Raw genomic sequence first — 13784 nt, 5'->3', positions numbered from 1 at the left:
AAGAAAAGCCCAACAACAGGCTAGTATGTTCGAGAAGTGCTAGCAAATGCCACCTAGTTAATTTCACCACTCCACTGAATCTTAGGAGACAGAGGAGGAGGAGCAGGTCTTCCTAACAAGCGAGAGAGAAGGAGCAGCAGGTCTTCTAAGAGCCACATTCCTAACAGAGCCCAGTTTTCCGTCCTTTCTTCCCAACAGGTTTTTAAAAGCTACCATTGCATGATCCAGGTTGGTACCACAGAAGCAGTAACATCGCTTTCGGGTACTTTCACATGTGCGCAAACACACATACTCCACCACCACCCCTTTCCCAAACCTCAAAAGTAAGCCACGGCACATCTCATCTTTTGGGAAATAGCCAACACAGAACCATTTTAAATTCGGTGGCTCCACGATGTCCCAGGCTTTCATGTCTGCCCGTAACCAAAGAAACCAGCTACAACAACAGGACAACCACCACCATCCAAGCCCAACTCTTTATTACTACGCTGAGGCACTTCTGAGAACGCTAAGTGGAGGACTTGGAATGGAGTTGCAATAAATAAAAGGGGGACGGAGGGGAGGAGCGGGAAAGGCGAGCCAGTGCTGCCACAGTCTTTCAGTAGTAACCTCGAGTGCAAGGGGTAACAACCTACAAGGAACAGAACCGGAAGGGCAAGAGCAGACAATTTACAGGGCCTTTTGAGTGGTCAGTGAAGGAGGATTTGGCACCCACACAATTTGGGGTAAGGGCGCACCGGCACAGGCAGGCAGCCCACAAGGGACAACACCCAATGGCAGGGGTATTGCAATGGCTCTCCCACCCCGGTTCAAGGAATTGGCAACGTCGATCTGTGTGGCAGAAGCAAAGGCAGCTGTCCACCCGCTTTGCCACGTACCAGGCAGCAAGAAACCTTGTTCAATTGTTTGTGTTTGGTAGTGGTGATAGAGAGCAGGACTTCCCCCCATGGTGCAAGAGCATTGGGCATCCCGACAACAGGCCTCCAGCTGCATCACCGTGGCTTCTGATAGACCCAGAAGCGCTTTTTCTTTTAGGGCTCCTGTGGTCCCTTCTTCAAGCCGAAAAAGCTGGAGGATCGGGGAGGTGGAGCGATGAGCATTGGGGCTTGGTTCTTGTGGGTTATTTTGATCTGGAAACACAGGAAAACAGGGTGTGGCAACACTTAAGAAGGACTCTATTAACATGCCATAGTGCCCCTGCAATGGTAGAGCAAAGCAATGGCTGCGTCCCTTTTTCGACCCAGCAAAACATAGCATCCATATCAGTGAAAGAAGTACAAAGCATCTCAGGTCCCATAACCCAACAGGCTCCCCGCATCTCAGGAACTAATGTACAGCAGCTTTGGGATTTGCCTTACGCTGGCGCGATCTGTATCGGTGAGGTGAGAAGCAGCTTCCTGACTGGGCAGCTTCAGAAAGGGGTCCTGATTCGACCCACAAAGCTGTTTCCCCCAAAGCATGCCCACCTGTGATGTCAGGCGTGGGCAGGTAAAGGAACAATTGGTAGCCTTAAAGGGTGCTCGCAAATAGTCCTTGGTGAGTGGGGCTTGTAAAAATTTGGTGCCATTGCGATTGGAACTCCTGACTGCAGCTGATCCCTGCCAAAAGCAAGGGTTGCAATCAGAGCCAATGAGCTGATCTGTGGGACTGGCTAGAGGCATCCATCTTAGCAGCGCAGTTTGACTTCAATCAGATGGCAAAGGGAAATGCTTCTCCTAACATCATGCTTGCATCAGGTGACTGACAGGTGAACAGCCTCTTCCACTAGACAAATGTGGTCCATGGGGGTGGGGAATCCAGTTCCCCAGCCCTGTACTAGGTGCTTACCGTGCATGGGGCTTGCATCCAGGGCTCTCCATCAATCTGCATGGGGAGATGCTTGAAGGTTCTGCAAAAGCACACAGAGAGGGAATGGTGAGCAGATGCTAACATGGAAACATGAGACACAGACTTCTGCAGGTGAGTGGCTGCTTCTCTTAATGGATTTTCTGCTTCAGCCAGCCTATACTACTAAGAATTTACAAGTGGGCTTTGCAACAATATGTTGCAGTAGGCAGTCCTGTCCTGTTATAAACTCGAGTTGGAAGGGACCCCTGAGGATCATCCAGTCCAACCCCCAGCAATGCAGGAATATGCAGCTGTCCCATACAGGGATCGAACCTGCAACCTTGGCATTATGGGCACCATGCTCTAACCAACTGAGCTGCCCAGTGTTCCTGTTCACTGATTTAATCAATCAGTGATGCCCTCTTTCAAAATTCACTCCACTCTATTCCGCCACCCTCTCAGTTTTATGATTTCTCCCACCAAGCATGCTCAGGTTTTCCCCCTAAATACTTTGCATACTTCTGCAAATCTTAAAAGCTCTCTCCCTCCTGTGTGTGTGTGTGTGTGTGTGTGTGTGTGTGTGTGTCTGTGATGCCATTTTGGCAGCATAAGTGACAACACTCGGCCCGGGCGTCAGGAATAAGAAGGAATAAAACAGTTCATTTCCGTTCAAAGCCCTTCACATGCATTATTGGAGTAATCGTTATCACAGCCCTGTAAGGTAGTCCAGTACTATTATGACCATATTGCAGATGTGGGGCTGAGGTTGAGAGACAGTGGTTTGCCTAAGATCACACTCACACTATACCATATCCTATGAAACACTACAGGCAACCTCCTATTCACGTGGGGGTTGAGTTCTAGGTCACGGTGCGCTTGCATGAAATCAGAGACCCGCTGGAAAAACCAAGCGCTCTGCCTCGTCCCCATTCTGCCCTTTTAGTGATGTCTTTATGACATCCAGGTTCAGCGCTGTTCACCTGTGCTTGGTCGCACCTAAAGCAGGAGTTGCTTGTATAGTGCTGCAGGCTCAGCCTAGGAATGCATCTTGAGTGAAGGGCTTAAATAACTGCTGATAGAATTTCATTCTGCGCACAAAAGGGCCACCATCGTTACTTCACATGCTCCGGAGCCAAGTCCTTGGGCTGAATCCTGGCACTAATTAAGCCGTGGACACCCCTTTTGCTCGTTATCTGCCAATGACCATGTATCTGGTACCCTTTGGGAAGGGCGGAAGGAAGTTGCCCAGCAACCCGGCATCTTTCTTTCCCTTAGGACATGTGAGGGTCACAATGGCAACTGCAAGAGAAGGAGGAGAAGCCCGTCGCAGACCAACCGCCTAACTCACCGCAGCGTGATCTCGGAGCACTTGGCCAGGCGTTTGCCCGCACTCTTCAGTCCCGTGTAAATCTGTCCCATCTCTAAGACGCCTTCCAGGCCCACCACCTCCATCCGCCGGTCACTTAGGTCTAGGTGAGAAATAGCAAGGGGGAGGAGGAGAAGAGGAGAATATTGGAAGTTTTGCCCATATCTACTTACGACAACAACAACAACAACTTTATTATTTATACCCCGCCCTTCTGGCTGGGTTTCACCCAGCCACTTTGGGCAGCTTCCAGCGCATATAAAAAGCTAAGACATCAAACATTAAATACGGAGTGGCCACCGAGACCACATAACACCAGTCTTGAAAGACCTACATTGACTCCCAGTACGTTTCCAAGCACAATTCAAAGTGTTGGTGCTGATCTTTAAAGCCCCAAATGGCCTCGGTCCAGTATACCTGAAGGAGGGTCTCCATCCCCATCATTCAGCCCAGACACTGAGGTCCAGCTCTGAGGACCTTCTGGTGGTTCCCTCCCTGCAAGAAGTGAAGTTACAAGGAACCAGGCAGAGGGCCTTCTTGGTAGTGGCACCCATTCTGTGGATGTCAAGGAAATAAACAACTATCTGACTTTTAGAAGACATCTGAAGGCAACCCAGTTTAAGGAAGTTTTTAATGTTTGATGATTTATTGTGTTTTTACTATTCTGTTGGGAGCTGCCCAGGGTGGCTGGGGAGGCCCGGCCAGATGGGCAGGGTATAAATAATGAATTTATTATTATTACTTCTACTGCTACTACTACTTCTCAAAACAGGGCAGCCTTCAGTTGTCTTTTAAAAGTTGTGTGTTTCTTTGCTTCCTTGACATCTGGTGGGAGGGCATTCCACAGGGTGGGTGCCACTATCAAGAAGGCCTTCTGCCTGGTTCCCTGTAACTTCGCTTCTTCCAGGGGGGGGGGGGGACCGCCAGAAGGCCCTCGGAGCTGGACTTACAACTGCTTTCCCTAGCCAAACCCTCCCTGTGCAATGTTCTCAGGAGTGTCCACAATATTACAAGCCTGCCTGCCACCTGTGGAGCATCACTCCATTCCTCGTTCACGGTCACAACAATTCACATCTGCTCTCACTTTCCACATCCGCTGCTGCCTAAAGTAGCCCAACCCACCTGAGCCCCGCTGCTGCCCTTCTTCCTCAGCTCACCTTGTACACAGTTCTTCAGAGTTTCGGCATCACTGATGACCTGGGGCTGTGCGGCACCCCCTGCTGTGCTTCGTGCCGCCGCCTCCCCCAAAGGTCTTTTGGTCTCACCCCAGAGGTTGGAGCCACCGTGCATGCTGGGAATGTTGAGGACTGCTACTCCAGAAAGTGCTCCGCTGAGGTCAATAGACTGCCCACAGCACTTGGGGTGGGGAAAGGAATGGGGGGGGGGGAGTTAGCATCACTCATAGAAATAGATATAGATCTAGTGTGTGTGTTCTTTATTATTTGATGCAAAGGATGCAGTAACTGCAAAAACATAACAAATGCATATACATTCATATAATTTCTCATACATATGTGTGTGTGTGTGTGTGTGAGAGAGAGAGAGAGAGAGAGAGAGAGAGAGAGAGAGAGAGAGGACACAGCTACAAATACCAATATTATAAATATCATAATCCAATAACTAATTTACCACCTAGAGAAACTTGTATAGATATTTATAAATATATTTATTTATATCTATTCTTCATTTTATTTTTTATAAAAATATCATAGAATTATCAAAGCAGTTGGTAAAACCAACTGAAAAAAACTGAAAACATGAATCATAAATCATATGACACAACCCCTATAAAATAAAATGAATTCAATAGAGAAGGACGCCACATCATATTTAAAATTTCCTCTCTCTTGCTTACCATCTCTCATCAAGAGAGATAACTGACTTTTTTATTACTATTATTATTAATAATAATATACCACACATCCGGCTGGGTTTCTCCAGCCACTCTGGGTGGCTTACAGCATATATAAAAACATAAATAAATAAATAAAATATTTTTAAAAGAATGTCTTATACCGACTATAAATAAACCAATAAATCAATAGAAACTAATAATTTTACAGTTATACCAAAATTAAAACAACCACCTACCCCAACCCAATGAAAAGAAAAGGAGGAACCAAAATTAAAACTGTTTAAAACATTTTGGCCAGCTGCCCCAACCTACAAATTGTTCAAGCAATGTCCCTTTAAATGCCACCCCACAGCACTGAGGTGAGGGTTAAGTTCTAGATCCAGCCTTGACCAGCAGTTAATACGGTAGAGAGAAAAAACAACATCAACAACATTATGAAGCTATCAAGAGAGGAGTAGTTTTTTTCCATGGGTCACTTCCAGACTGTCAGTATTTTCCAGCAGAAATTCAGTCACATATCATAAATTGAGGTTTGCACAATGAAAAGGAATTAAAGTGATCTGGTGCAACAAAACGCCTTTCTTTTTTTAAAAAGGACTTTTTGTTATTAGAAAATACACCAAAACATGGCTGGTAAATGCACCAAAAAGTGTGGGATCATGACCAATCAAACAAATCAGAACAAATGCTTGGTAAGCAGTGCATAACCTCTAAGTGAGCAAATCAAGACGAATTCTTGAAAGGCCCATGGAAAGGTGACAGAGGGAGAAGTGGTGGTGCTTATTTTTAAAATGAAAAGTGCTGTAGCTCAAGCCTGCTTGGCAGTCCCTCTCGTCCAGTGCAGAAGTCCTAATGTCAAATGTGTAGCAGGTCCCAAGTTGCTTCTGGCAACTCAATGACGAGTGCACCCATGCTCAGAGACAACGTTGTTCCTAAGTCCTGGTGTTCACAAGAATACCAAGTATCTCTTGGAGTCTGACTTAACCTTAGGGTTCATCCACACTCCCCTTTGTTCCATGATTTCTAGACACAAGTCTGAGAGGTTTACCTGGGAAAACTTGTGGCTTACTGCTGAATCATAACAAACATCGATCGTTTTTTGTTTTTTTTTTGCGGACTGACGTTTGCTCTGATTCACCAGTAATCTGCAGCAGAGATCATTGCAAAAGACAGAAAAGGCAACTCTCATCTTTCACAGTTGCAGCACAGCTGTTCGACTTGAGCGCCACAAGGGGGAACCTCACCTCGACAGACAGGCACTCCTTGAGCTTTTTGCATGTGGCAAAGATGGTCTCCGATGTAGCAAACTCAAAATACCAGAGCTTGTTCTTCATCCTGGTCCAGGGGAAAAGGGGGTGCAAAACAAAAAAACGAAAAGCATGTGGCTGGGTTCAGTTTCTCCCAGGAAGGCCTCAGCCAAACACATCCACCTGCAGGACTTGCCAGCAGCATCAGATTTAGGGCGGTGCAGGCGGTTCCACCGCATGGGAGCAAAACTGAGAAGATCCATAACTGAGAAGATCCATTTGGGGCTGCCAAATTTTGGCCTTGCTCAGGGCACCATGTTACCAAAGGTCACCAATGTTGCCAGCCTAGACTGCCCCCTCTGAAGAGCATCCTCTTTTACTACCCAACTACTCCATGGCCCAAACCACCTTCTCCTTAGAACCAACTGCTTTTTCGGCCACATGGCAGCCCCATACCACCCACAGATGCTTCCCAGGGAGAGACGGAAAAGCACCGACAGTGTGCCAAGGAGGCCAGGGACCAAAAAGCCCCTTCCTCCCCACAGGCAGAGGTTCCTATGCATGAATAAGGAGACTCAAGTGCCAGATCGGACTGGCTACACAGGGGAAGACAGCCATGATTCTGGAGCAGAGGATTCTGGGTAGATACAGCGCCCAAGGGAAGGTGCTCCCCAACTGTACTGCGCTAACCTGCTGTTAAATTTCTCCGGGTATTTCTCCCTCATGACATGGAATCGGTGGGCAATGGAGGCATCCTGGAGAAAGGGTGGGTGAGAAAGACAGAGTCAGAAATAAGAGGGGGTGTCATGGAGGTGGAGAGGGAACATTGTGATGGGAGGAGATGTCCCACACAGCTTCTTCCAAAGTACCCTCCCACCGCCTGCCACCTCTCAGCTCCCCAGAGTCCCCTCTCCATCCCCCGCTTCCAGTCCTTCTCAACTTTCTGCTATGTCCTGTATCCCTCTTGCTTGAAACCTCCTGCCCCCTTCTCTGCAGTCTCCTGCCACTGATTTCAGTGGCACCAGTATAGCAACAGCTCAGAAGACCGCAAAACCTCCCGTAGTAGAGAGAGAATATGCACCCTCCACAGGCTTGAAGAGGAGGGCTGTCCTTCAGTGCCACTCCTTGGTATTTTCACTTGCCCCTTTCATACTTACTACCCCAATGGAGAAATAGTTGTTGATGATCTCGTAGGGGACGGGGTCCCCTTTCTCATCAGGGTTGTCAGGCGTCACCTGGACTGACCAGCGATCCATCTGCAGGATGCTGCTTGCCTCAATGTCTTTAAGGATCTTCACTAGGTTCTCGCCGTCATAACCTGGGCAGAAATTTATGCATTAGAGACTGAGGAGGGAGGGAGTAGGCTTGTGATTTTTAAAATGTTGTAAGTGTGAACTCTGGTAATAAGCTCCACTCCCCCACCTTGGCCAGACAGTCTTAGTCTAGTAATCAAATCAAGATGAGAGGAGCACGAAACCAGGCAACCTCAAGCTGCTTTTCCAGTGCTTTCCTTTCTCCAGTACTAGGACTAATTCCCATGCTAGAATGTTTGGGTTGCTACTATTTAAGGGAAAGATTAAGCCACAACAGAAAGCACTTTTGTTATGGAGCCAAGATCTGTCAGAGGCTTTTTATAAAATGCAGCTTTATTTTATACATGCTGCTGTGCTTAGCTTTCCAGTCATATGCTGGAGTTTAGGGTAAGGTACATGGGGTGATCCTCACAACAACCATGTGAGGTAGACAACGCAAATGACTTTGTGGCCTGGCAGGAATCTGAACCCAGGTTGTCCTAGCCGCAGGGGAAGAACTATATGCTATCACATTACTGTTTATGAGTTATTGTTATATCAGCTATGTACTGAATGTTTTCAACACAAAACTGCAGAGGCGGAGGTTTTGCTTTTGAAAGAGACAAAGAGAGGGGGGGGAGGGGGAGAGGGAGACAGAGAGGGAGAAAGAAAGAAAGAAAGAAAGAAAGGGAACGTAAGAGAAATTGGACAGCACAAGATTCATACCCAGGGTCTAAAACCCCAGGAGAAATATCAGGAGACTCTGTACACTCACTTGTTCAGCTAACCTGCCTGACATCAGGGCACCTTCCTTGCTGTTATTAATGGACCCACTGGTCAAATTCAGGGCTGTGGGAGAAACCTACATGGCTAAATGGTCTTAGCTGGGACAAGGAAACAGTATAGTCTCTAGTGGGTCACCTGGTCTGATTCCAGGTGATTAGCAGCATGAGATGGAAACCAACTGGTGTTACTCACCTCCTCCCCAGCGAAGGCAGCGGGCCAGATCATTGCCAGTTCCCAGGGGCAACACAGCCACAGGAGGCCGACTTGGTAGGTTGGCTTTGTCTAAAAAGAGAATGAAAACCGATCTTTTCTTTATAACATGGAGTGGCAACATTAGCGACGCTAGCAGACAACCCCAGGTGTTAGGATGATGGGTACATCATTGGCCCTTTTAAAGCAACTAGCAGTTATTGTGTTGACACAAAAACGGAGGTTTTGGATTGGCTCTTTATCCACACCACACTGTGGAAAAGGAAAACCTTTAAAGTGTCTCAAAGACCTACCAATGGCATCCAAGATCCATCCGACTGTGCCGTCACCACCGCAAACCAGGATACGGAAATCTGGCACATCCCGGAAGAAGTTCAGCCTGGAACAAAAAAGGTGCATACAATTAAGTTTCAGCCACAGGTTCCATAGCTGCCTCTCAGTCCTGATCACAAGCCACCTATAGAGCACAAAATTCCTCCAGCTGTGCTCGTTCACACACACACACACACACACACACCATTTCCCACCAGCAACCTGCTTTATCCTTCAAGAGATGTGAAACATGGGCATCTACTGTCACAACAGGAAGACACAATTGACATGCACTGAAGGTCACAGCAACTCACCCAGGTCCGGGCCCCCCCTTCAATAAATTGTAGACCTGCCGTGGATTGAGGAGGTACTGAAATTTCCGTAGTACCCTGCCAATAAGATGGGAGGAAAGATAGCCATTCAGAAACCACCTTGGTCAAGTTCGTAATATGCTTTGCGGGAGAAACCAAGTTTGTGGGACATGTTTGCAAATGATGGGGTCTCGTAGATTAAGGGATGGTCAGCTAGTGTCCCACTGACCAGATCTGGAGCCCCAAGCAATTTTAACAAGCTCCTGGCAGCCTTGCCAAATGCGAATTGTATAAGTGATTACCCAGAGTTTTTCTGGCAATTAGAAGTGGGCGGGGGAGTTTCCATGTTGTAAGAGATATATTCTGCTGGGATTGTCTATAGAACCTCAGACAAAAAACTCATAAAAAATAAACTGCATCTAACCACCCAAAAGCAAAACTGATATGGACCGTAAGACACACATCCTAGAAAAAAGAATGATGTGGTACAATGTGTCAGTGCATCTGGCTCTTAATCAGAAGGTTGGTGGTTCGAGTCCACCCAGGGATGGCTGTGGGCAGGATTCCTGTATTGCAGGGGGTTGGACTTGATGGTCCTTGGAATCCCATTCCAGCTCTACAGTTCTATGATTCTAACCTCCCCTGCCCCACCACCTTTATGCTTCAGACCCCATTCCCCTCTCACCTCTCTCCCTGCTTCCCACCACTCTTGGGATTGACAAAGACAAGCAAGGGGTGAGTGTCAGGCACCGGGATGATCTGCGGAAAGACGGATGGAAAGGGTTTTTGGAGAGCAGCTTGGCCAATGATCAAATTCGCTTTTCCACTCCTGCTAACAAGCAAACAGCACTGTAGGTTCAGCAACACAGGAAGGGATTGGGAAACAGGCATGTAGATGTGGCTGGGTACAGCTGAAATTGATGGGATGTGGGTGGCGCTGTGGTCTAAACCACTGAGTCTAGGGCTTGCCGATCAGAAGGTCAGCAGTTCAAATCCCCATGACGGGGTGATCTCCCATTGCTCGGTCCCAGCTCCTGCCAACCTAGCAGTTCGAAAGCACACCAGTGCAAGTAGATAAATAGGTACCGCTCCAGTGGGAAGGTAAACGGTGTTTCCATGTGATGCTCTGGTTTTGCCAGAAGTGGCTTAGTCATGCTGGCCACATGACCCGGAAAAACTGTCTGCGGACAAACGTCAGCTCCCTTGGCCAGTAAAATGAGATGAGCGCCGCAACCCCAGAGTAGGTCACAACTGGACTTAACTGTCAGGGGTCCTTTAGCTTTACAGTTGAAATCACCCCTAACCACCCACCTCTTCCCTTTGCTATGAGCGTGGTTTCCAGAGAGGTCTATGGAGAGCCATACATACAGCTCTTGGGTTCACCGTGGGCCTGTACACACATGGCAATTTTAAACCAGCTTAAACTGTCATAGTTGTTCCTCCTATCCCCTAATATATTGGGGTGGTTTTGTTTTTTGTGTTTTATAATCCTGAAGGGTCTAGGGATCGTTCGCAATTATTCTGCAGCACCCTGCACTAAGCAATCATACCCAGAGTCCCTGGAGGAAAGCCACAGCAGTCAGAACTAGTTTAGGGTTACAATGCAATTGAGCCCTCTGACCCAGCAAGTCTTCTGCTTCAGCAAACAGCAGCTGCTGAGGATTTGAGTGGGTGACCTCCATGCATGGTTCAAAAGCAGTTTGAGCTTAAGCTGTGTTAAAAAAATCAAACCCTAAAACCCTGCACTGACCGGACTGTATATTCAGCACAGTGGTACCTCGGGTTACAGACGCTTCAGGTTACAAACTCCGCTAACCCAGATTAATGATGATTATAGACAAATAAGAGAGGATTTGCTGTACTCAAAATATTTTGTGGATAGGTTATAACAAGGTACAAAGAATCATAGCAGAAATTGGAACTTGTACAGTTTATGTGTGGGGAGAACAGATTACAGTGGTACCTCAGGTTACATACGCTTCAGGTTACAGACTCCGCTAACCCAGAAATAGTACCTTAGGTTAAGAACTTTGCTTCAGGATGAGAACAGAAATTGTGCTCCGGCGGCACGGCAGCAGCGGGAGGCCCCATTAGCTAAAGTGGTGCTTCAGGTTAAGAACAGTTTCAGGTTAAGAACGGACCTCCGGAACAAATTAAGTACTTAACCCGAGGTACCACTGTATATTCTCTCACTGGTATTACCAAATTTCACACATGGCACAAACAGCATGAGAGGGACTTCAAAGTGCTTCAGCTCAAGGGCAAGGGATGTTTTAAGTATTAACTAACCTCCCTCTCCTGCCAACTTCCTGGGTTATTTGTAACTAACATGAATACGGAAGGCATTGCTCAGACTAGCACAGGACCTCAGCACCAACAGGGTATCAACAGTAAGTGGGGACCTGGCAACACCCCCCTTCCAGTTTCCCCAGGCTCACCCGCAGTGCCTGTCCCTCAGGGGTGGTGAAGGGCTGAGCTGGCTCTTCTGAAGGGGTCCCACAGACTCCGTTCTTCTGACTGTTCTGTCGCTCCTGGGACACAGAAAGGGGCAAGAATCAGCAGGGGAAGTAGCACCACAGCAGCTCTAAGGCTGTTGCTGGGATGAAAACCATTGGGGTCAAATGCTGGAGGAAGGCTCAGCACAAGCAAGCAAGCAAGCAAGCAAGAGGATGGGTACATTAAGACCTGCAGCTTGCTCCTCCTCTTCCTTCAACACCTACTTAATGTGCTCCCTGTGTGCATTCTTCTGTACTATCTCCAGAGCAAAAGCAGATTCTGAGGATTATATGCATGTGCCAGAAATGTGGTGATATGCACTTTACTTCAGTGCTGAAATTATGCCATCTTGTCTTAAACTGGACCATATCAACAGCAGCTTTTGGTCTAGTCAATTTCACTCCTGAGGCAAACTTTAAAAATCATCCTAAATACACAGAGCATTGCAGAGGGGCAGAGTTAATGTTTTCTCTGAACCCCACACCTTTACGTAATACTACTACTACTTATTACTATTATTATTGTTGTTGTTGTTATTTATTTGTACCCCGCCCATGTGATTGGGTACCCTTTCACATACTAAGCATACACAGAAATATACATATTTAAAAACCTTAAAAAAAAATAGTTCCAAAATTACTTCAGTGCTTAGGGGCTGAAGAAGAAATGCTGTATGCAGAATGGGCATTCTCAACAATAGGACTTGCACCCAGATATAAACACAATCTATTGCAGCCGCAATGATTTCTAAGGGTGTGCTTTAGTGCTTTAGCTGGAAGCAGAATGAGAACTTATGAAACGGCTTGATCAGATACTATGGTAGGACACAAGAAACAACGTACATTATGGGCAGTGACTGCTCCCTCGCACTGCCTCCAAATCTTTTAAAAACAACAGTGAGCAGGCTGCACCAATGGGCTTCAGAAGAGAACTCTCTTTCCTGTCATTTGTGTCCACCTTGACAGCTGTGATTCCAACTCTATTATTCTGTGCATAGGCGTTGTGGGGGGGTGTACACATGTGCAAACATTTTGTGTATAATCCATGTGTTTCAATAAGCCACTCACCAGCACAACAGGGTAGATTGCTGAAGGTGGCAGGATATGATCTCTGAGGACCCCGCAATCACAAGCTGAAGGCATGAGAGACATGCACTCGTCATGGATCTAGAGAGAGAGATTTTACACACACACACACAAAAGTTTATTCTGAGTTCCGACCTGCAAAATGCAAAAGCCTCGAATGCAATCTCTTCCTTTTACCTAGAACACCAGTTCAAGAACAGCATTTGTGATTTTGCTCTCTGAACCATGAAGCAAGACAAAAATGATGATTGCTTTTAACTGATGAAATGAGAGTTCTGCCTACATATAAAACACACACAAAAACCACTTAGCAGAATATCTATACATATAACATGGCACGCTATGCCAGGAAGGCATAAACCAGTCAGGCTTTATTAGGCCACAGGACAGTCCTCCACCTCCGTTGTTGCTTTCACCTCCCACCTTTTCACAGGCTCCCTCGAGAAATGCTCCTCCTCCCAACAAGTCCTCTACTCCACCAATCCTCTGCTGCCCTTTGCAGATCTTGCTGTGCTTATGCAGGCAACAGTCTTAGCTTAGTTGTAGAGCACCTGCAGGTTCAATCCCCACAGCCTCTCCAGGTAGGGCTGGGAATGCCCCTTGCCAAAAGCCCTGGAGAGCCACTGCCTAACTGTGTTTAGGCAACACTGAGTTAAAACTGACAAATGGTCTGACTCAATACATGGCAGCTTCCCGTGTTCCGATGCTTGGCAAGCCGGACTGCAATGGAGGACTCCTTCCTACAAGGTAACAGGAACACCTGGAAGGGGCCACTCTGTGATCAGACACAGTCTCGCTTCTCACAGCCATTCTGGCACATGGGATGGGACCATTGGTTGCATCCCGGCTGCTACTGCTTCTCCCACCACCCTGCACCGCAACTAACGAAGCAATGAGAGGGCTCTCCACAGAGAATATGGAGATGCATCATGATCTCCCAAATGAGGGAAGGGAAAGCTGGAGTTTGAAATGCAAGCAGACAGATAACTGAGAAGCA

General features: G+C 47.2%; 1 protein-coding gene across 7 annotated transcripts in view; it reads right to left on the bottom strand.

Moving 5' to 3' along the window:
- Positions 1–462: 462 nt before the first annotated feature.
- The window catches only part of DGKA (diacylglycerol kinase alpha), a 75845-nt gene continuing 62523 nt past the window's right edge, over positions 463–13784 (bottom strand). For all 7 annotated transcript variants that reach the window (XM_080994496.1, XM_080994500.1, XM_080994502.1 and 4 more), the window contains 13 exons: positions 12770–12868; positions 11645–11737; positions 9892–9965; positions 9210–9284; positions 8877–8962; positions 8566–8655; positions 7453–7613; positions 6986–7050; positions 6293–6383; positions 4351–4549; positions 3176–3296; positions 1828–1888; positions 463–1130 (listed from right to left, as the gene is read on the bottom strand). In XM_080994496.1, the coding sequence (XP_080850622.1) occupies positions 1032–1130; positions 1828–1888; positions 3176–3296; positions 4351–4549; positions 6293–6383; positions 6986–7050; positions 7453–7613; positions 8566–8655; positions 8877–8962; positions 9210–9284; positions 9892–9965; positions 11645–11737; positions 12770–12868 (1314 nt within the window). In that variant the 3' untranslated portion in view covers positions 463–1031. The remainder of the gene's footprint in view (positions 1131–1827; positions 1889–3175; positions 3297–4350; positions 4550–6292; positions 6384–6985; positions 7051–7452; positions 7614–8565; positions 8656–8876; positions 8963–9209; positions 9285–9891; positions 9966–11644; positions 11738–12769; positions 12869–13784) is intronic.

Source organism: Podarcis pityusensis (assembly GCF_964106645.2).
Source record: "Podarcis pityusensis genome assembly, chromosome: 2".
NCBI classification, from domain to species: Eukaryota; Metazoa; Chordata; class Lepidosauria; order Squamata; family Lacertidae; genus Podarcis; species Podarcis pityusensis.
Note: the sequence above shows the minus strand (reverse complement) of the source record. Positions and strands in the feature narration are given on the sequence as shown.